We start from the raw sequence: 23770 nt of genomic DNA, 5'->3' as shown, positions 1-23770 counted from the left end.
ATGTGGGTGCTTGGCAGGGACTGACAGGCAATCTGTAGACTTAAGTAGATGCCAAAGGAGCTACTGTAGGATGCCATAGGCAGCCTCTAATCATTGGGCATGTGTGGGCAGGGCCGCCATCAGGGGGGCACAGGGGGTACTGTTGTCCCAGGCCGAGGAAGTTGCTGGGGGGGGCTGGAGGAAGTCGCTGGGGGGGTGGAGCTGGAGGAAGCCACAGGGGAGCTGGAGGGAGTCGCTGGGTGGGGGGGAGCTGGAGGAAGCCGCTGGGGGGGAGCTGGAGAAAGTCGCTGTTGGGGGGGAGCTGGAGGAAGTTGCTGGGGGGGGGGCTGGAGGAAGTTGCTGGTGGGGAGGGAGCTGGAGGAAGTCGCTGGTGGGTGGGGAGCTGGAGGAAGTCGCTGGTGGGGAGGGGAGCTGGAGGAAGTCACTGGTGGGGGGCTGGAGGAAGTCGCTGGTGGGGGGAGGGCTGGAGCTGGAGGATGCTGGGGGAGCTGTGCAAATGTTGGGGGGGAGCTGGGGCACATATCAAGAGGGGGGAACCGCAGGAAGTCACTGGGGGGGAGCTGGAGGATGCTGGTGGGAGCAGAGGGGGAGCCGGAGGATGCTTGGGGGGGGTGGGAGCTGGAGGATAGTGCGAAGGACGCTGGCTGCGAGCTGGAGGATGCTGAGGGGGAGGAACTGGAGGACAAGGGAGGGGGGTTAACTGGAGGATGCTGGGGAGATGCTGGCTACTAATGTTTTAGGGGGCCCCGGCTACCAATGTCTGTGTGTCCTTTTTACTGATGGGAGGGGGCAGGGTGTGGGTGGAGGGGGGCCCAGAAAATTTTGTTGTGAGGGGCCCCGTGATTTCTGATGGCAGCCCTGTGTGTGGGACATTTGTCTGCTTGAAATACCAGGGCCTATTTTCAATGCCAGTCCAGACCTGGTGTGTTGGACCACTGCCTAAACAATATATTCAGAAATATTCAATGAAAGAAAAACAAAGGATTTCCTATTAGATCATTTATTCCAAATCAGAAATTGTACATTAATATTGATGAGGAAAAAAAATAGAATTACAAGAGTCTAAAATTTTTAAGAATACCCTCTTGCCTATGTTGCAGCAAATGCCCCCAGATAAACCCAAATACCAATAGTTTTACAGTAGGTGTAGCACTAAAAAAATAACATTTAATAGCCCTTAAAAGCCCAGTGCATATAATGTAGCCTTAGTCACTAACAAAGGCCCAGTTTCAGTGTGTATCAGTATTTGTTGTCCCCTGGCTCTGTGCCTCCGCGAGGCTTCCGGTGAATGTTAGCTGTTTTGCTGTAAATACAAATGTATAACTAGTGATGAGTGAACCTGTCCCATTTTGCTTCTCTGAAAAATTCGTGAAACGGCAAAAAGACGCAAAATGCATTAAAAGTCAATGGGTGTTTTTTTAAACTACTATTTTTTTTTCATCCATTGGAGTCTATGGGCATTTTTCTTGGTTAAAACCTGGCCAAGGACACTATTGGGCGACCTCTAAGAGGTCATATCAAGTTAATCAAAGGATCAGTTATTTTATATGAATATGTGCAAGTGTGCCCTGTCGCTGTTTCATTAGGTCTAAGATATAAAAGTAAAAGTGAGCAAAGATCCTTTATTGCTCCTTATTGTGGTTCTGGCAAGCACCCTTATATTTCCGGGTAGCATGTGTAACTAGCCACTCCACACAGATTGCCTTTGTTCCTTGCAATGCGGACGTATCCTTGGTCTCCATACTTTGTACCCCAGCTTTAAAAAAAAAAAAGGAAAAAACAAGAAAGACAAAAGTGAGTATTTACTTGATAATCAGATTATGCTGGATCATCGTTTATATAAGTGGATGTATGTAATAAAAGGAACTACATTTGACCGGGAACAGTAACCCATAGCAACCAATCAGCAGGTAGCATTTACCAATAAGCAAACATCTTATTGGTTGCTATACGTTACTGCTCCTGGGCAAACGTACTGCCTTTTGTTACATATGGGGTAAAGCGCTTTACATTAGGCAATCCCCATATTTCTGGTTAAAATGTAATTTGGGATAGATTTATGTCACTAATTTACATTGAAAGCCTAAACAAAATCTACCCTGTAATGACTACAAGCAGCAATCCGATTAAAGCCCACAGAATTCTTAGTTTTAATGCAATTATTGTGTTTTCCTGCTGCGGCATCACATGCTGTAAAATCATTACTCGTGCCATAATTGGATTTTATGGGCAACATAACACAGATTAGAGTTGTTCTTGTCCAATGAAAGAACACAGGATCAAATAATATTTTTGTTGGGACAAACGGTTTCCTCCATAGCTGAGTACGACTGCATTATTCTGCAACTAGTTACCACTATATATTCTGGGACATTCCTGTGTTAATGATTGCTTTTGTTGAAAATCCTATTGTAAGAAATAAAACCCTTGGGTTCCTTCCTGCTCTGTTTAAACGAGGTCTAAATTACCCTAGCACAGGTGTGGGCAAACTTTTTGGCTCAGGGGGCCGGCCAGCGTTACGCCCAGGGCTGCCATCAGAAATCACGGGGCCTCTCAGTTCCCCCCCAGCATCCTGCAGCTCCACCCCCCAGCATCCTCCATCTCCCCCCCCCGGCTCGCAAGGCTCCCTCCATGCTCTGGCTGCTTCTGTCCCCCAGCTCCCTGCTGCATCCTTTTATTTGGTTGCACCCCGTGAGTGCTGACATCACGCGCACGCACGGGGCGCAACCAATCAGGGCCCGAAATTCTTTTAAGGGGGCCGGAGTCGGCGGTCTGGATTAAAAAAGCCAGCGGGCTATAGTTTGCCCACCCCTGCCCTAGCAACTAGGCAGAAGTTTGAATGAGAGACAGGAATAGGGGCTAAATAGAAAGATAAGTAATAAAAAGTAACAATAACAAGAGTTTTTGGCTGCCAGGGCCAGTGACCCTTATATGAAAGCTGTAAAGAATCAGAAGAAGGCAAATAATTCAAAAACTATACAAAATAAAAAATTAAGACCAATAAAAAAGTTGCTAAGAATTAGCTATTCTATAAACACTAAAGGGGAATTAATCGCTTTTTTTGGTTTGGCTTTGTTGATGCCAAAAATATGATTTTGTCACGAGAGAAAAATACATTTTTGTGATTTATTATGTTTTAAAACCACAACAAATCTGAAAGCAAAAATATGCCTAAAACCTGTTGAGATCATATAGAAGTCAATGGCAGATGACCCTAATACAACTGGAAGATCTTTGCTTTTCTTCATGGTTTTAGAGGTTTTCTGGGTTTTTGACGCTGGATTTTGTACAAAAATACAAAAAAATCACTTTTCAGGTGAGAATACGGAAAAGTTGTGGTTTTTAAATTTTTTTCACATTCATGCTTTTTTAATTTGGATCTTTAAAAAAAAAAAAAGACTGACATTTGTGGAAATAAGTTTAGTCGCGGTTTCAAAACACTCCGTCCCCCTTAAAGTAAACTTCACCTTTACTACATTTAACACATATTAAATAAAAAATATTTCCTATTCTTCTGATTTATTTTCAATCATTAGATTATTTTATTTTTTCATTATAGCTCTGTTATCCATAAAAAATCTGGGGCATGGCGGATAACTAAATACAACAAGTAAAGTTAGGTTAAGGGACTAAAAGGAGCCAAAAGACCCTCCTTGAAGTCCTGCACACCTTTCTTTCTATCACGTATTGTGAACAGTAATTATTCTGCTGTTCTCCCCAAATACAGTAGTGCGTGCAAAGCTGCAAGCATCTTAAGCTGCCCATACACACATATTATGATATTATTGTACGAAGCGGTTTCGTACTATATTCAGTGCAAGTATGGTGGATTGACAAGGTGACCGATAGCCTTGGGAGGACAGAACAATTAGGGCTGAATCGTCAGATAGGGGTAGAATTCCTATTGTTTCTACCTCCATATTTGACGATTTAGCCCTGAATGGGAGGGTACGAGTGATCTTTCCAGATCGTAATTGTAATGTGTAAGGCCACCTTTAGCCTAAGAGACTTCAGTAACTAAAACCTGCTAATAAATACCTCTTTCCATTTCCATATCTGTCACCGAAAATCTTGCTTCTTTGGTTCCTTGTTCTATATCAGAATGTTTTTGTCCATTGTGAAATGGAATCTTTTCCTTAATTATGTTCGTTAGAAGTGGTTTTGGAGATTTAGATCTCGCTCTTTGCTGAGCTGGGTTTTTCATGGAGACCCATCGGCCAAGGCCAGTGTCCATAGATTGATGCGGTTCATCCACTATGGTATTTTTCTACCTTTATTTCTAAACATCCAGTGATTAGAAAGTTATTAGGGAAGCCGCTGTTTTGACTCTATATATGAACCAACAGGTTGGTGACTTGGTCAAAGTAAATACCACCCAATATGAAGCTGTTTTCTGTACAAAAATGTGCTTCCCCTGAGAGAATTGTATTGTAAGAAGATTTGTTATGAACTACCTTTTGCCACGTGTAGAAGGTGTGGTTCTTTGGCTACAGATAAACTGTGGAAAATGAAAATGTTCCTTCTACAGTTCCTGTATGTGTTTTTCAGCAGCTTAAGCAATTATTGTTTATGAACCTTCTACATTCCTGGACTAAAAGAATAAACCTTAAAGAGTGTAGAACTTCATAATTGAGTTCATTTAAAGAAATTCCAAGTTACCTGTTTTTTAGAAGCCAGAAATCCTGTCCATTGAGATTTCCATAGCCAACTGCAAGGACGCCATGGTTAACTTCATGAGAGCAGGTTGGATCACTGTAGACACCTATACATAATATAGATTAAACACACCTTGGTATATTTGCCAGTATCTTATAGCGCATTGCTTTCCAAAAAGCTACACTGAAGAGTCTGAAAAATCAAGATACCAATGGTATAGGTTCTCTATAACCATGGGTACAAAAAAGGACTCTTGCCCCAGCTCTTTCTTAAAGGTGAAGGAATGGTGGAATCACTGGGGGGTTCCAAAATGTTAGAAAGAAGATGAAAGAGGATCGCTCGCCTCCATGTACCCCAGACCAGTGCACTTTTTTGCTAACAGGAGCACCAGCCCGGGGTACCAGGTAAGTGAATACAATCACTAGGGGGTGCTTAACATTTTGGCAGCCCCCAGTGATTCCACCTCTCCTTCTCCTTTAAGCCAACCTTGTAATTTTATTTTTGGGTGCTTGCTCTTTTCAGATGTGACTGCATACGAACAGTGCATGTCAAATAAAAAATGAAGTCTTACCACTTCTGTAAAGAAAGAAAGAAGGGCGGGTCCCATCTATAGCAACTGATATTGGACCAATACTGCCTAGGGCTTGCTTGAGGTTGTCTTCTGTGCCAGGAACAATCTCTGTGTATTTAGCACATGTGGAAGCTTTGCCAGTAGGATCATAATGACACTTTTCATCCTAACAATGGGAAATATAAGAAAAAGGTCACATTTATGTTAGCTCTGCACTTGTTTAACCAAGAAATAGGAACCACTCAAGGTGATCTCTGTTATGATTTACTATGATCACTATTGCTTGGGCTTATCAGTGTTCTTTTTTGTAAGTAGCTGTATTTATATGCCCTTATATGTAGGGAACAAGATTCCTTACTGTGCATGACAATTGCTTCTAGAGTCACACAAGCCATCTAATGAAATGTTAGTTGATATCCTGAAAACAATGTAGTAACTCTATGGTTCTGCGGCAAATATGCTTAGAGCAAAGATTTAATATGGAGAGTGCCAGTGAATTATCCATTGTATGGCATAAGGCATGACTAAGACTAGCTCAAAGAGTACGGGAACCCATTATGACCTGTTAACACAACACAGTATTGCAGTTGCTCATTTGCAGTGTTGGGGTCTTGGGTTTCAGTCTGACCTAGAACTATATGCGTGTTTCCACCCACTCCCACTCTTAAACTGGGCATACACCTACCGATAAAATCAGTTTCGTATGATTTTCGGACCTTGTGTGGGCTCCGAATTATCGTCCCATTAATTTTGTAATATGGCGATGGGTCATTTAGTAGATCGGCCAGGTTAGAAAATTTTGGTTGTGTATCGGACGATATCCTTGGTGGACCTACTTTCGTACGATGTAGTAGTAGTGTCTGCCAACTATTTCATGTTCAGAACATCCTCCTATTTCAGTCTGAATGTTAGTTTCAGGTAGTCGCATTTAAACGTACGACCAATATTAGAACTTTCGCCAGAAGAAGACTGAAACCTGAACGTGTATGGCCAGCTTTAGGCTGATGTCCCACAGATCGTTAGTCGCCTGTGATATATCTTTGCTATTATGGGCGACTAACCCCTCTGAAATGCATTCCACTGGTAACAACTTCAGTTTTCCAAAGTCACGCGAAGTTGCCTGCAGGAGGAAACTTAGCAGAGCTTCAGAAAACCTAAACATTGAGAAGGCCTTTGCACCAGCGACTCTTTGCATTGGAAAGGCTTTTCTGAGACGTTAGTCGCCCGCGATAACAGAGATCTATTGCGGCCAAATAACATGCTGTGTGGGACATCAGACTTGATCCATACAGGCAGGAAAAAGATCCATTAAGGCAGGTTAATGTCGGTGCCATATGAATAATAAAATAAATGTTTACCCTATGCCTGCATGTGAATACATTATATACATTTGCTTTTTTCTGTTTCAGAGTGGACATTTTACATGTGAGATGTACTTACCATGGCATGATAAGGATAATAGCTATCAGAATCAATGCCTTTATTGTCAATGACATACTGGAAAGCTTGCGTCATAAAGCCCCCGCCGCAGCCCTTGTTCCCATATTTTGATGAACAGTCTACAAGGTTCTGTGGGCTGAGAGAAACCAGTTTTCCTGTTTTAAGCATCAGCTGTCCCTCCAAGGCCCCAACTGCACTAAAGGCCCAGCAAGAACCACATCCTCCCTGGGAAAAGAAATGAAAATCAGATACCGGAGCTCTAATTTAGAGGCTGCCCGAGTGTAGCATGGGCAGGTAAGTGTTTAAACATAAAAGTAATTTAACAAAATATGTGCTTGCAGCATATCTGTCTAATTTAAATTATTAAAACCCAAAATATGGGGCCTATTATATGGTTGTTCGAGCCTTTAGGCTTGAGTAATCATAAGGGAAGCCCTGTGTGAGTTTGCAGGGGGGTCAGCAGTAGGAACTGTCAATGTTGGGGCTTTGCTAAGAAGCAGGGAGGAACATGTGTCATGAGGCTTAGGTAGATATTCTTAAAGGTGGCCATACACGGGCCGATTGTTGCTGCCGATATCAGTCCCTTGGACCGATTCGGCAGCTTATCGGTCTGTGTAGGGGAAACAACGACGGGCCTGCCCGACCGATATCTGGCCTGAAATTGGCCAGATATCAATCGGCCAGGTTAAAAAATTCAGTCGGATCGGGGACCTCATCAGCTCGTTGATGCGGTCCCCGAACCGACTGCGCCTATTCCAGCATTATAATTCGATTGTTTGGCCCCAGGGCCAAACGACCGAATAAGCCTAAATTCCCCCGATATCGCACACCCGTATGTGGGAGAAGATATATATCGGAGAAGACCCGCTTGCTTGGCGACCTCGCCAGGTGAGCTGATCTTTACATGTATGGCCACCTTTAGTAAGGTCGAGTACCAGGTGAGTGTACTCCGTGGTTAAGCTTAGGAAGTGGTAGGCTCTAGCTTGTAATAGCTCGTCTTAGGGTGGTCAGGGAGGAGTAGACGAGCTAAAACTGGCAGCTAAGGCCATAACCCTGCCAGCAAGTGGCAGGCCTAAGATTAGTGTGACCTTTTAGTAGGTTCCCGTGTAGGTGCAGTTCTGGCCAGTCACCTTAAAGGATTGGTCAAGAATTCTCTGGCAGATAAGCGTTTGGGAAGTAGATACTGAAGAGGGAGAGTACAAGTATACCTCAGTGGTAGAGCACCCTGTAGGTCAGGGGTGTCAAACTCAATTGCATAAGGGGGCCAAAATCTAAAACACAGGCACTGGAGCGGCACTGTCAGGCAATAGGTTCTGCATGTTCAGACAGTCACCAGGGGCCACATAAAACAGCCAGACGACCCACAGACCGTTTGTTTGACACATGTGATGTAGGTAAACCACTATGTGTAACATTGATACTTAAAGCCTGTGAGACTGAATATCTGTGAAGAAATGATGCAGCAATAAGGAGAGTTGTGTAAGTCTCTGGTATTCAAAGGGTTCCTGTAAGTGATGAACTTTTGTAATCTATTGGCAGCTATTCCTAACATGCTTATAGCAGATATTGCACAATATAGGAAGAAGGCAGTGATATGTAGATTGTTTTGCTGCTGGTTGCACAACAACCATGGGAGAAAATGTGCTGATGCCTCACAAGTTGTTTTTTGTTCCCTCTTCTAGTCCAACAATACACATGACATTGTCACTTGCTCTCATAATATTAGTAATAAAATAAACTCACCTGGTTTTTTACATCACTAACGCATCCTTTATCCCTCCAATCGATGGAGTCTGGTACTTTACCTCCAAAAGTGCTATTCTTTTGGCTACTAAATGTGGCCTGCCTCTCACTTTGGGGAGGTAGTATTAAGCCAGTCAGCTTAGACTTGATTTCCTCACTAGTCTAGGAGAAAGAGAGAAAGTCACTTCTTATGGAAGATGTTTGGGGCACTTGACATTTGTAGCCAATAGGTTAATGAAAATGAGATTGTGACTATACAGAAAGTAAAGGTATATAGGCTTTATTGGAGCAAAAGGTTGAGCTTGGTGGATGTATACCTTTCTTTAAACTTCAGCTACAGTCTACTATCATAACTGTGCCATGCATATAAAGGAACATGGCAAATCCCAGAATTCTGTAGGGCTTAAGGTCATGATGTGTGTGCATAAAAGGGTCTTTGACGAAGAGACAGAAGGAATTAAAGTTATATGGAGACAGAAAGAGTAATTTGTGAATTAAACCAGATGTGAAGAGTAAGTAATAGACAGTCAACATAGAAAAGTGTAAGTTATTAAAAAGACAGAAACAGAATACATGTAACTTTACTGCCCTGGGCTTCTTAGAAAGCACTTGCATAACTGTACCCCAACAAAAGACCCAATGCATTGAAACTGCGCCATGTTGAATGTGATATCATAGCAAAGCAAGAAAGGAAATTTACTCCTCCATCTGTACTTTAGAAACATGGCGGAAACATGCACTACTGTGTCGCCCAGGGCACCCAGCTTAATAGGTTAGTAAATAATAAATATTACCTGGTATTTATATAGCATATATATATATAATGGACTCATTGGGCAATCTGGGTGCCATTAAAATATCTTGTTTGCCCAAAAACTGCAAGCGGGCTGCTAGGTGCATATAATTACACAGGGGTGCTAGGCAGTTTAGGTGCTTGTTAATCTGAAACCATACCAAATGTGTTTTTCACATCTGCCACACTTACTTAATGTATATAATATAGATTATGTAAATGGTATCTATATTATACTACAATCTACTAATCTAAGTCAAGTGGGAGCACAACCCACATTCTACAATGCTGGATTTGTATGTGTATGTTGCTAGTAACTTGTAACTATATCATATCGGAAACAGGTTTGTGGGAAAATCCATTCGGCTGAGACGTGGCAATTAGCTATACATTTTGTGCTCACTTGCTGTAGAATTGAATTAATTCTATGGAGGTCAACCTACCATATCGGCAAGATGGTTCATTCCCAGCTCATAGGTGTGCATGCCCATCGAATACTCCAGGTTATGCATATTGACCAAATTAAGGTTCTTTTCCCAAGTAATTCGTCTTTGGAGGTCCTCTATCTGCAAAATAAAAAAGTCAGTTTAGAAGGGAAGAGGTGCCCATGAACTGTTCATATGAAAATGCAAAGATGACAGTTTGATGAAAGTTATTTAAGGGTTCTGTTGACTTGTCCAAGCATCAATAATTTTAGATTTTTATTTAATTCAACATATTTTGGTACATGGTCCTCATATAACAGATTATAGTGGAGGCCAGTTGTTATCAGACATCTCCATTTCAATCCCCCCTTAAGGTCCAACGTTTGTTCAGGGCTCCCATTAGTACCAATATAGGTAACTATCAGTGTAACTATCATAGTTTTAAGAATATCTAGGGCAGAAAATACATATTCACTGCACATCTCACTCTTAACTAACCTTCAAGCTGGGCTTTCAGCTGTATCTTAGCGAGCAAATCTCCATTCACCCCAGTTTATCTACCCTAACTTCCCTATAGGTTGAACCCCCCTTGCCAATGCTCCAAGCCTACCAAGGTGTGCCAGACCAGCAGTTCGGAAACCAGTGGCATAGGCCAATACTGTATTTTTATCAAAGTGTACAGTATATTGCATTGTTTAGCTAAAAAGTGTATGGAGTTAAATTAACAACACAACACATATGGTAAGTCAGTTTGGTTCTTCTAAAATGGATTAGAGTTGTTCTCTCAAATCCAGAAATCTAGCCATCTTATTACTTAAAGGGGTAGGGACCACATTTCTCCACATCCCCAATGTGATTCATTCATTTAAAGGGACAGCAGCACCAGGAAATACATATTATTTGCAATCTGCCTAAGTTCTTAAGGTGGCCATACACAAGCAGATCCGCTCGCTTGGCGATGTCGCCAAGCGAGCGGATCTTCCCCCGATACCCCCACCTATGGGTGGGCGATATCGGGGAGCATTTAGGTAAAAAAAATAATAATCCGATCGTTTGGCCCTGGGGCCAAACGATCGGATTATGTGGGCGGCAATGGGGCAGTCAGATCGGGGACCGCATCAACGAGCCGATGCAGTCCCTGATCCGACCGGATTTTCTAACCTGGCGATCGAGATCTGGCCAATTTCCAAGGGACCGATATCGGCAGCTATAGTCGGCCCGTGTATGGGGACCTTTAGTCCAGTTCTTACATAGGGGAAGGCATGGAGAGCTTTGCTGAAAGCCATAAGCAGTAAATAAAGAAGTAACTATTCCAGATAAGAAAACAGGTTAATTCAATTCTTGCAAACAGATTTACTCATCAAATCTGCGCTGGTGAAATGTCCCAGGAATCTTATGTAACATAAACCTTTCTACATTCGCCATTTTTATAAATGACCGCAGTAGACAGGAACCTAACACCCACTTTTCCTTGGCTTTTTCCTGCCTAAAGTAAACTAATATGTAACAATACAGTGGTGATATTGAGCAGTGTGGTAAAACAGGAATTACCCAGTACCTCATCTTCATAATCTTTGTTATGTGTGTTCTTCCACAGCAGCCAGTGGTTATCAAGTGCAGGGTTAATCCGAGCTTTGACTATGGCTGCCAAAACAGTCGCCAGAAAAATAAGGGATTTCATCCTGAAACAAAGAGAATTGGTAAGTGCCATTTTATCTTCTAGCGCTTCTTGTGTCCTGTGTAAATAAAGTTATATAACCCCCTGACCTTGAGAAAATGGTATTTACAGAAAAGGGTGAAGGCCACATTACTCAAGATTATGTTGGGCCTTTATAAATGCATGTTTCTATTGAATAAAAATGGCTGACTCTGTTAGAACAACAATAGGGTTCCTGAATATCTCAACAGTGAGCTGCTGACTGCTCCAAGCATTTGGCATGTTTATTATCACTTGCTGGTAAACATGCCCTAGGGTAGTAACCTATAGCACCTAATTAGGAAAATGCTATTATTATTCAAATGTGTAGAAATATCAATGCTAATTGAGTCCCTGCCCCAGTGGAGCTTACAATCTAAGGTCCCTATCCCATTCCCATCAGCCCCTGCCCCAGTGGAGCTTACAATCTAAGGTCCCTATCACATTCCCATCAGCCCCTGCCCCAGTGGAGCTTACGATCTAAGGTCCCTATCACATTCACATCAGCTCCTGCCCCAGTGGAGCTTACAATCTAAGGTCCCTATCACATTCCCATCAGCCCCTGCCCCAGTGGAGCTTACAATCTAAGGTCCCTATCACATTCCCATCAGCCCCTGCTCCAGTGGAGCTTACAAGTCCCTATCACATTCATACACACTACGGGCAGTATTATCAAAAGCCATTTAACCTGCCTGTATGTTTTGGAGTGTGGGAGGAAAGCAGAGTAACCAGAGGGAACCCATTTTAGGAAGGGGAGCACATACACACTCCTTGCACAAATGTTTACTTCCCTTATTTATTGTAGCAATACAGAATATGAACTGTTATTAAAGCGGTAATTCACTTTTAAATTAGCTTTTAGTATGATATTTATTCTGAGACGATTGGCCTTCATTTTATATTTGTTTGGGGTTTTAGAATTATTTAAAAAAGACTTTCCAACTGGATAAGTACAGCTCCCTTCTACATAGCCTCACAGCTTTTAGATGGTAAAGTTTTGTACTAGAGATTTTCATGGTTTAATTGATTAAATACATGATTTTAGCGCTAAAAAGTTAGATAACAAAAAAGTCAGAAAACAAAAACGCTAATATAATCAACCCCTAAATGTTAAGGAAATGAGAGGAAGGGGGTCCCAGCCCTGTAGCAACCATTGCTGGGGAGATGCTATGCTAACCTGAGGGTACAGCAGCCAAGTGGCTCTTAATACATATTTCCATAAGGGTCACTGCTTCTTTATTCTTCTACTCTTGTTCCTCTCCACAATGCACCTTCAGTGAGGTTATGCTTGGGGCTATAGGACTGCAGTGAACTTCAGAAACTCTGGGGTTTTTGTTTTCTTTCCATTTCATATAGGACAGAAATGAAAATGCAGACTACACACAGAGCAGCATTTACTGTCAGTAACAGCGGAGTGATTGTCATTATGGTCATCGACCTAGCACCTTTGGATAGAGGTGTATTATTAGGATTTAAGCACCCATCTTTATTCTTCTTTCATGCACGTACAAAGGGGGAGATTTAAAGAGATTTCTGGTGGTTTATCAGTGGTTTTTAACAGATAGTTTATATTATATTAAGTGGCCTATTAAAGAATCAAATCAATCAAATCAAAAAACTGGAATATATATATCAGTAAATATTGCCCTTTTATATCCTTTCCCTTGAGCCGCCATTTAGTGATGGGCTGTGTGCTCCCTCAGAGATCAGCTGACAGGAAATAATGCAGCTCTAACTGTAACAGGAAGTAGTGTGGGAGCAAAAGGCAGAACTCTGCCCATTCATTGGCTGATGGGGCCTAGCATGTATGTGTGCCTTGGCTTGTTTGTGTGCACTGTGAATCCTATGATCCCAGGGGGCGGCCCTTCATTTTTAAAATGGCAATTTTCTATTTAGGATTACCCAATGGCACATACTACTAAAAAAGTATATTTTTATGAAAATGGTTTATTTAGATGAAGCAGGATTTTACATATGAGCTGTTTTATGCAATATAGTTTTATATTGACCTACCCTGTTTGTGGGTATAGTTTTCCTTTAACTGTAACACAGTATGTTCTTCCAATTGCTGCTCTGAATAAACATTTGCATAAGGATATTAGTGACTGAAGCAATCCATCTGGCTATTAAACATTGGCCTGTAACTCAAGGTTGTGTCTCTGTATATAGTAAGTAGTCCCTATACAATGGCATGCTGAATAGGGGAGTGGTGATATTCTGATCTTTAAGTTCCTTAAGTTAACATTGGGAAAAGGACTGTAAATTTGACAGCAAGGTGTGAGCAATTGGAAAATGTTACCACCTATTTTTAATAAACCCACTGGGCCATTCTATATAATGGAAATATCAGCCACATAGAAGGAGTAGGCGGAGCCATACTAAGAAAGAAAAGTCTATTTCAAAAGGAGATTTTTGTTCAATTAATAAATATAGTCACATGATGAAGCAACTGCAGCACCCATGGAGGCCCCTTGCCCTTGCCAGTCATATTAAGAGTATTCATAAGAAAGAAATAGTTCTTTTTTTTATAACATCTGCTAGACAAACCAGCACAAAAAAACATATATAGATATTTTTTATTTTATGGATAATTGTATTGTAAAATAATGGACCAACCTTAGCATTGATGTTCCTTGGCTTTTGCTAATAATTTTTTGTTCTTTTTTTTTTATAACTTTCAGACAGTCCGTAATGGTACTTACCAGTTAGACTTCAATTAGACTCCAATAGGGCGATTCGCAGGAACGCAAATCAGTTTTGTGTGCTGGAATAACCCTCTAGGGCTTAACTGGTTTTTGCTAATTTCAGGGTTCCCTTGTGTCTGTGGCCCCTGTAATTTGCAAGTGCAACTACCTTTGTAAATAGGATCAAAGCATGCACAAATTGGTGTCCATTCAGCACTGTGCAATAGAACTTGCATTCTACAAAGGACCCCTTATATCCCTACCAGGATTTGACTGTATTTCCTAATTCCTATTGGTGACTGGGGTTTCCAACTACCTGTCCTTTTTTTCTGCTACAGTTAATATCTTTATTCTTTGCCAGTGGACTCTACAGTTGCCCTATTATATAGTCTTCTCTTCCTCATACCAAATGTGCTCCAGGCGTGACACATGATCATTTACATTAGTCGGAATTGTGCAGTCTGCATTCCTTAAACTCAGGGTTTTCTAAGTTACAGTATTTCAATCACTCAAAAATCAGAATGATTATATTGGTTTCCCCATATGGGACGGCAGAATTTAGGGCAATGCTGATCCCACATTGTGTATTATTGCCTTCAGATAATTGAAGGTGAAGGTGAATTGGTTTAGGGATGGCATTTTCATACAGAATGTCTCAGCAGCAATTGTACTCAGGGGGATATAAATACTGGTTTCATTTCCTTTAGTTATGTGCTGCACAACCATAAACAAAACAAAGCCCTATAATATGCGTATAATTAAATGTCACAGGCCGGCACTCCTGTTCCGCCCCAGTGTAAGGGAGATCTGTAGCAGCAATTCAGGTTAAATCATACATTAAATAGTAGATAGAAACTTGCACACTTCACCCAACCCAGAATGGGAAAACCAGCTGGTGAGATTGGATAATGTGGGGAAAGTGGTTGGGTGGGTGTGAGCTGGGGGTGGTTGTGATTGGGTGGTACCAACATTTAATGCTAGGAAAGTACCTTGTTGACTCAAAGCAAAAATTCTCTGGCAGAAATTAAACCAAATGTAAAAATGCCTGGTATGGATCCCTGCGGCTTTAGCTCTGATTTGCTGATGACGACTGAACTCCGCAAATGTTATTTCCCCAGTGATCTCAGGAGAATGTGCCCTGCCACTATATCTGTAAGGCATTGCTGTAAGGCAAACACTAGAAGCCATGCAATGCCAGGGGGCACCGCATATTGACATCTCAAGCTGCACATACATGGACAGGTTTGGTTGAGGAGTTTGTCCAGTTTCTACCATAATGCCTGATCATTGTGGGGCAGGTCAGAGCAAAAATCCTGCAATGCTGGTGATACAAGGATTAGCAGGTATAATGGTAAACATCCATCAGTTGGCTGAAAGGAAGTCAAGGGGTACGGCGGATATATGGCTCCTCTTTACTTCCTGCTGTTGTAATGGTTCAGATGGGCCTATGGCTCAGAGGTTGATCAGTTGGGTATTGAGTGGATCTTGCCTCCCTATCTCATGTCCCCTGAATGTTGTACTAGACTGGAAGCCTGTAATTTTCTACTCAAGAGAGCTGGCTATATGTACAAGTACATTAGAGGGGATGTTCATTTTTCCCATAAAAACAATCAGCGCACCAGAGGCCCCCCCTTTAGATTAGAGGAACGGAGCTTCCATTTGAAGCAGCATTGGGGGTTCCTCACGGTGAGGGCAGTGAGGTTGGGGAATGCCCTTCCTAGTGATGTAATGGCAGATTTTGTTAATGCCTATAAAAGGGGCCTGGGTGAGTTCTTGGACAAGCATAGTATCCAAGGCTATTGTGATACTAAAATCTACAGTTAGTATTGATGTTGGTATATATGGCTTATCTATTTGAGTGTATAGATAGGTCAGTATGGGTCTGTATGTGAGTGTATAGATAGGTCAGTGTGGGTCTGTATGTGAGTGGATAGATAGGTCAGTATGGGTCTGTATGTGAGTGTATAGATAGGTCAGTGTGGGTCTGTATGTGAGTGGATAGATATGTCAGTATGGGTCTGTATGTGAGTGGATAGATAGGTCAGTATGGGTCTGTATGTGAGTGGATAGATAGGTCAGTGTGGGTCTGTATGTGAGTGGATAGATAGGTCAGTGTGGGTCTGTATGTGAGTGGATAGATAGGTCAGTGTGAGTCTGTATGTGAGTGGATAGATAGGTCAGTGTGGGTCTGTATGTGAGTGGATAGATAGGTCAGTGTGGGTCTGTATGTGAGTGGATAGATAGGTCAGTGTGGGTCTGTACGTGAGTGGATAGATAGGTCAGTGTGGGTCTGTACGTGAGTGGATAGATAGGTCAGTGTGGGTCTGTATGTGAGTGGATAGATAGGTCAGTATGGGTCTGTATGTGAGTGGATAGATAGGTCAGTGTGGGTCTGTATGTGAGTGGATAGATAGGTCAGTGTGGGTCTGTATGTGAGTGGATAGATAGGTCAGTATGGGTCTGTATGTGAGTGGATAGATAGGTCAGTATGGGTCTGTATGTGAGTGGATAGATAGGTCAGTATGGGTCTGTATGTGAGTGGATAGATAGGTCACTATAGGGTGTATGTGCTGGGTTTACTTGGAAGGATGGAACTTGATGGACTCTGGTCTTTTTTCAATCCAATGTAACTATGATAAGGCCACTCTGGGCAATTTAGTAGTTCTTCCTTATTGTACTCCACTCTATTGTTAGTACTGATTTATATTTTACAAGTAAAGTAGTAAGTAAATACATAATGACTCATGTGCGTGCAGTTTTCAAAAAAACAGTATATGAAAAGATTAACTATGATTTTTAACAGGAAAATCGCTATATTTACCTATTAGCAGAATAAAGATGGGTGCTATTTCAAGGACAACAAAAGGTGCCAAATTGTTAGACACCCCCAGGGATTCTAATTAATTACCTCCTACCCTGGGCCTGTGCTCCTCTTACTCCTAGTACTTTTCCTGTCATTCCCACACTGTCATTTTGTTCCAGTGTCTAGCAGTCCCCTTCACCTATTGAAGCTGGGGGAATTCACATTACAGGTATGGGATCCCTTAAATGGAAACCAGTTATCCGGAAAGCTTCGAGTAATGGAAAGCCCATCTCCCATAGACTCCATTTTAATCAAATAATTTCCTTTTTCTCTGTAGTAATAAAACAGTACCTGTACTTGATCCCAACTAAGATATAATTACCCCTTATTGGGGGCAGAACAGCCCTATTGGGTTTATTTCATGGTTAAATGATTCCCTTTTCTCTGTAATAATAAAACAGTACCTGTACTTGATCCCAACTAAGATATAATTACCCCTTATTGGGGGCAGAACAGCCCTATTGGGTTTATTTAATGGTTAAATGATTCCCTTTTCTCTGTAATAATAAAACAGTACCTGTACTTGATCCCAACTAAGATATAATTACTCCTTATTGTATGTATGTATGTATGTATGTATGTATAACTTTATTTATAAAGCGCCACAAGGGTACGCAGCGCTGTACAGTCTTACAGAATACAAAATTACACACAGGGAGGACAAGTGATATAATAAATAAATACAATAAATACATATATGTATATATATATAAGTGCCATGTGGTATGAGACACAGTAGGAAGGAGGTCCCTGCCCCGTAGAGCTTACAATCTGAGTATTGGGGGCAGAACAGCCCTATTGGGTTTATTTAATGGTTAAATGATTCCCGTTTCTCTGTAGTAATAAAACAGTACCTTGTAACTGGTCCTTATTGGATGCAAAATGCAAAATCCTATTGGGTTTAATTAATGTTTTATTACTTTTTTAGTAGACTTAAGGTATGGAGATCCAAATTACAGAAAGATCCCTTATCCGGAATACCCTTGGTCCCGAGCATTCTGCATAATAGGTCCTATACCTGTACATAAATGGATGAGGAAGACATGCCCTCTTCTTACGGCGACACAAGGGATGCCTGGGACATGGAAGAAAATGGCAGGGTACTCACGTGAAACTACCTCGGTATGGTACTTTCACCATTCCCTGGGATAGGAGGTAAGTGACCAGAATCAATGTGACCAATTCCTATAGAGTTTACACTTTATCAAAAAAAGGATCAAAGGCCAGTCAAACAGGGCCAGAGTAATTGGGACACAGCTCCCAGATTAAAGGGCAAGTCAAACAATTTACCAAACGTATCCTAAACTTAACATGGGGTTAGAACTGCCTATGACTAAGTACCGTTAGGGTACGAAATGCGCAAGGTGGCGTGTTTTGGGCTTCGTATGCTTTTAATATGGATTTTCAAGTTTGGGATACATTTGGTAAACTATTCCTATAGAGTGCTATAGGGAATAGACTGCCAAAAGCACCCATAGTGGCAGCCTTCTCAGATGATGTCTGCCCCTCACTTCTACTTTAGCTCAAGACAACACATTGACCATAGATCACTAATCTCCATTTTCATTAAATAATTCAAATTCCAAATAACTGGAAGACTCCTAATCAGGAAAACCACACTCATTCTGGATAACAGGTCCCATATCTGGAAACTAAGTTTTGTATAAAGGTCAACTACCCCTTTAAAATGTGACCGTATCTGAAACCCAGTATAAACTTGGATACGTTTCAGATCATTTGCAGTGTCCATTGTTTCTGTAGCACTTCCTGGTCCTTTATATATACATATATATGTTATATTGATACGAACAAGCAGTACCTACCTTACTCTGCCGGCTACTCTTTGCGACCCCCTTTTTTATGCTTCGAAATGGGTGAAACTGTCGGAGACCAAGTAGAGAAGGGGAACTTCTCAGCCGAGGGAGAGAGAGTTGGCTTGGGAGGCTGCTGCTGTGCAAATAACAGGAAGAATGGGTTTATTTTCACTTTGCCTGTGTCATGTGTCTGTTTGCCAATCACCGATTGAGCTATTTCTCTTCCTGTATTTACACAAGGTTACGTTTTATAGCATCAAAGTAGTTTTTCTCTTCTGCTGAATTTGTTTAAGCCAAATGAGGTTATTACTCCACAAGCACCTCTCTCCCCTCCACTGCTGCGCAATAAGGAGGGAATTGGAGGAGCAAAGAAACAAATGAACCATTACGGCATGGAGATGGATTTGCTAAGATATGAATGGGGGGAATACTGGCAGTCAGGAAATTGTTTAATGAATTGTCAAATGTATTTAATCCCTTTTTGTTTGACATATTACCTCTTTCTTAATGATAAACTGATAGTTTACGGTTATTGGCTGTCACTTACAGACAAAAGAAGTCCTTTGCACTCTCCCATAGCAATATATACTGTATATAGGGGTTGTTCACCTTTGTGTTAACGTGTTGTATGATGTAGAGATTGATATTCTGAGACAATTTGCAACTGGTCTACATTTCTTTTTATTTGTGTTTTTTTTTTTTAATTATTCCACTTTGTTTGGCAACTCTCCAGTTTGGAATTTCAGCAGTTATCTGGTTGCTATGGTTCAAATGACCTTAGCAACCAGATAGTGGTTTGGATGAGAGATTGGTGTATGAATAGGAGACAACCTCGATAGAAAAGTAAGTAGTAAAAAGTAACAATAGTAAACAGTGACAGTACATTTAAGAAATACATTTTTTATCATACAAGTCTGGATGTGGGGTCTGCCAAGTCCCTGCTTAACTATCCCTTGCATGGTGTTTAGCTTCAGTAAGCCATTAAGTAGCTCTACATTTACCCATACATAGCTCACGCTTGTGTTGCGCAGGAGCTTTTACAGTGGCAATACCACTTTTTTTATTTTACTTATTTCCAGTTATTTATATAGCACCAACACATTTCCACAGTGCTTTACAGACTTTATTCATCATTCCCATCAGTCCCTGCCCCAGATGAGCTTACAATCTAAGGTCCCTATCACAGTCACACACACTATGGGCAGTTTAGTCAGAAGCCAATTAACCTGCCTGTATGTGGTTGGAGTGTGGGAGGAAACTGGAGTACCCGGAGAAAACCCAAGCAGACACGGCGGGTATCATACAATCAGGACTATGGCACAGGCAGGGTCAGACTGGTCAGACCCGACCCTTGTCAACGCTCAGGGGAGGACGTTGGGTGGGGGACCCTGCGGGGGGTAGGGAGGCTCAGCTGGGGGGTGAGGGGGTGCCGGGGCACCTGCAGGGCAGCAGCCTTGGTGGGCCCTGCACCCCCCAGTCCGACCCTGGCGCAGGGATGTTTTGTTTGCTCCTGCCATCCAGAGAAAGAACATTGTCAGCCAAAACATTCCCTTTTTTCTTAAATATTTTTCACACAGAGTTTTACCTGCCTGCAATGTAAACGTTAATACAAAGAGGGAAAGTAGAATTTCTCTGAATAGGGGGTGAGAATGTCTCTACTCTTTTAGTCTGGGATTGGTGGGGGGGTTTAAGCAATTCTACTGAAGATTTCTGGGAGCTGTAGTTCAAGAAGTCAGTTTTTTGCCAGTTTGTTAGGTATCCCACCAGCCCAGTGATGGAAACCACTCACCTTTTTCTTGGGCTTACCCCCCTCTTTAAAAAGTGATGAAATGTGGGGTACGTTCCTCCAGAGCATCAGCCAACTATGTTTGTTCCCTGCCCTGCGGTTGCCTTTCCGCTGAGCCAGCTGGGCACAAGTACAGTACAGTAAGCTCTAAATAAGACATTGTACCCTACACCCTCCCAGCCATGGAGGTACAAGGGATACCTGTGAGTGGGTAAATACATGGCGGAGTCTCATTCTCCTTTAAATGACTGTGGTGGTGACAAAAAAACTGCTCCTGTTAGGAGATGCCTGTGAAATTAACTAAGAGCCATGCCGGCCTTTTGACTGGCGTCCTAGGCATCCATTGTGTAAATCTCTGCTCACACAAGTAAACCCGGCAAGTTATACTGCACTATTACTGTACTTGTGACCACCTGTCTCCAGAGGACACCGGCCCAAGGAAAAACATAGCGACCTATTTCACTGGGCACCCCCCAGTGAAACAGACTCTACATGTCCTTTAAGGGGGAAGGGATACGATAGGGTTGGATATGAGTACAATTCCTGGGAAGTACGAAAACAGTGTTAAGTAAATAGGAACTGAGCTGAAATTATGTAGCGCCTAGTCTTATATTTTAATATTTAACACCTATAACATAAGTTAAAATGACGCACAAACATATGTCAGGATGTACTGGGTTTTGAAGTGCACCTGTATATACAGTACAGATATAGGACCCATTATACAGAATGCTTGGGACCAAGGGTATTCCAGATAAGGGGTCTTTCCTTAATTTGGATCTCCATACCTTAATTAAACTTGAATTAAACCCAACAGGATTATTTTGCCTCCAATAAGGATTATTTATATCTTAGTTGGGATCAATTACAAGGTACTGTTTTATTATTAAGAGAAAAGGGAATCATTTAACCATTAAATAAACCCAATAGGGCTGTTCTGCCCCCAATAAGGGGTAATTATATCTTAGTTGGGATCAAGTACAGGTACTGTTTTATTATTACAGAGAAAAGGGAATCATTTAACCATGAAATAAACCCAATAGGGCTGTTCTGCCCCAATAAGGGGTAATTATATCTTAGTTGGGATCAAGTACAGGTACTGTTTTATTATTACAGAGAAAAGGGAATCATTTAACCATTAAATAAACCCAATAGGGCTGTTCTGCCCCTAATAAGGGGTAATTATATCTTAGTTGGGATCAATTACAAGGTACTGTTTTATTACTACAGAGAAAAAGGAAATCAGTTTTAAAATTCTGAATTATTTGATTAAAATGGAGTCTATGGGAGACAGGCTTTCCCTAATTCGGAGCTTTTTGGATAATGGGTTTCCGGATAAGGGATCCCATACCTGTATTGGGCTTTTACTTGTGGTCATTTCCTACAGATCTGCTTCCACTTAAAGAATCAGTAATTCATTCCTAGCAGATGCCCTTATGCTCCCTGTTTGCCCCCCCATCTTGCCCTTCCCACACTGAAGCTCTTTTCCCCTGGGACAGTCATTGATTAGAAAATGTGTTTGAGAAGAGAAGTGAAATCACAAACACGAGGCACATGATGTATTAAACAAGAACTGAAAATGGGCCTGTGCCTTACGTATCTTAATTTCCAAGTATATTATACACATGTGACTATTGGGTGATACTCGCAGATCACTTGGTTACACTATGGTATAATGATCACACTGTAGAATATATATATATATATATATATATATACAGCAATATAAATACCGCACTCACAGGACTTATGGTGAAGAAAAAAGTTCATTTATTGTTCAAACATCAAACTGACGTTTCGGCTGTGTCCACAGCCTTTTTCAAAGTGAAAAAGGCTGTGGACACAGCCGAAACGTCAGTTTGATGTTTGAACAAGCCACAATTAAAAACCACAGCCACACTTTAAAAGTCCACCCTCCAATTCAACACAATAAATTAACCCTTGCTTTACCTTAGCTCTTTCTACAGACCACTGTATATAATATGCCCAAATATGACTATTATTCCAACACATTACATACACAAAGAATAAAAAGCCATACCCAAGATATCCACTAGTTATATCTGTACAGTTACAGCATACATATTTGACACTACTGCTCCTGTCCCCGACATAATTATAAAAAAGCAGTCAGATCATATTCCCAGTTCATACCTTTCGGCTCTAATGTTTGTAAAGTATGTATCCAAAATTTCTCCCGTTTTTGTAAATATAGAAGTCTATTACTCAATCTATACTCAATCTGTCTGCCTCACTTTATGTAATTCACTCTGGAGTAACTCTGATGGATACCCTCTCTATATAAACTTCTGAGTCATTTCATCAAGTCTCAATTCTAATCTCTCTTCACTTACTATTCAATGTGAATTACATACAGTAAAGTGCGGCAGACAGATCGAGTATGTTTGCTAACAGGTGGGACAGAGAGAATCTAGTTCCAAACACTTTCCATTTGTTCATACATTTCATCCAGCAATGCGGAAAATACATCATATTATCACTAGGCACTGGTGTATATTAGCCAGAACTTACCCACAAATAGAGGAATTTAAGGGGCCCATTCATTAAACCACAATTTTTTTTAAAAAAATTGTATGTTTTCTAATATATAGAACTTTTTGTAATGTCCGCGATAATTTTATTAAAATTTCATGTCTTTTTCGTGGTTTCCATTAACTTCCATGAAAAAGTCGTATTTTTCGCGAAGACTACAAACATTTCAGAATTCATTCAAACTTTGGTTTCGTGACTTTCTTTTGGCCAGGTTGGAGCTGTAGAGTCCTATGGAAGGCTTCCAAAATCATACATTGAAGGTTTCAAAGCCAGAAAGGTTTTCGCGCCGTTTATGAACGTTCAGATCCAAAAAATTTGCGACCTTTGGGTCACACCACAATATTTTTGTACAACCGATAAAAGAATTTTTGTCACATTTTCGAAAATCAGAAATTATCGTGATTTTAACCACCAAAAAATTGTGGTTTAATGAATGGGCCCCTAAGAGCCCCCTGCTTCTTTCCTACAGACGTCCTACGTACTTCCCGCATCTGTATTCAGGTAAGAAGTACGCCATTAATGGGTATTATACATGCCTTACAGAGTATGCAGTCTACCTCATTAAGTGCCTGTGTGGGTCACTGTATGTAGGTGAGACAGTGCAAGCTATTATACATATTAAAGAATATATTGTAGTGTCACCCACTGTGACCTACAGCACTTATATTTGCCTATTTGTGTCTGTTAGTTACCCTCCCATATAGATTGTAAGCTCTACGGGGCAGGGACCTCCTTCCTCTTGTGTC

At 41.3% G+C, this 23770-nt stretch overlaps 1 protein-coding gene across 1 annotated transcript; it reads right to left on the bottom strand.

Annotated features, from left to right (window-relative positions):
* Window positions 1–984: 984 nt before the first annotated feature.
* ctss (cathepsin S) lies at window positions 985–18774 on the bottom strand. The gene is made up of 8 exons (NM_001005695.1): window positions 18695–18774; window positions 11187–11310; window positions 9647–9769; window positions 8411–8572; window positions 6668–6892; window positions 5228–5393; window positions 4660–4762; window positions 985–1756 (listed from the first exon to the last, which is right to left on the bottom strand). The coding sequence occupies exons 2-8, from the start codon at window positions 11307–11309 to the stop codon at window positions 1657–1659; spliced, it is 1002 nt and encodes a 333-aa protein (NP_001005695.1). The 5' UTR covers window position 11310; window positions 18695–18774; the 3' UTR covers window positions 985–1656.
* Between the last annotated feature and the right edge of the window lie 4996 nt (window positions 18775–23770).

This window comes from Xenopus tropicalis, chromosome 8 (genome assembly GCF_000004195.4).
Source record: "Xenopus tropicalis strain Nigerian chromosome 8, UCB_Xtro_10.0, whole genome shotgun sequence".
Classification (NCBI taxonomy): domain Eukaryota; kingdom Metazoa; phylum Chordata; class Amphibia; order Anura; family Pipidae; genus Xenopus; species Xenopus tropicalis.
This window is presented reverse-complemented; position numbering and strand designations above follow the sequence as displayed.

Bases quoted from the DNA above. Each gene is read 5' to 3' on its own strand.
- ctss (NM_001005695.1), bottom strand. From the start codon at position 11,309: ATGAAATCCCTTATTTTTCTGGCGACTGTTTTGGCAGCCATAGTCAAA. The intron at 9,770-11,186 runs GTACTGGGTAAT...TTTATTTTGCAG, and splicing joins ACAAAGATTATGAAGATGAG to ATAGAGGACCTCCAAAGACG. The intron at 1,757-4,659 runs GTAACTTGGAAT...TTTTTTTTAAAG, and splicing joins TTCTGGCTTCTAAAAAACAG to CTGGGGTACAAAGTATGGAG.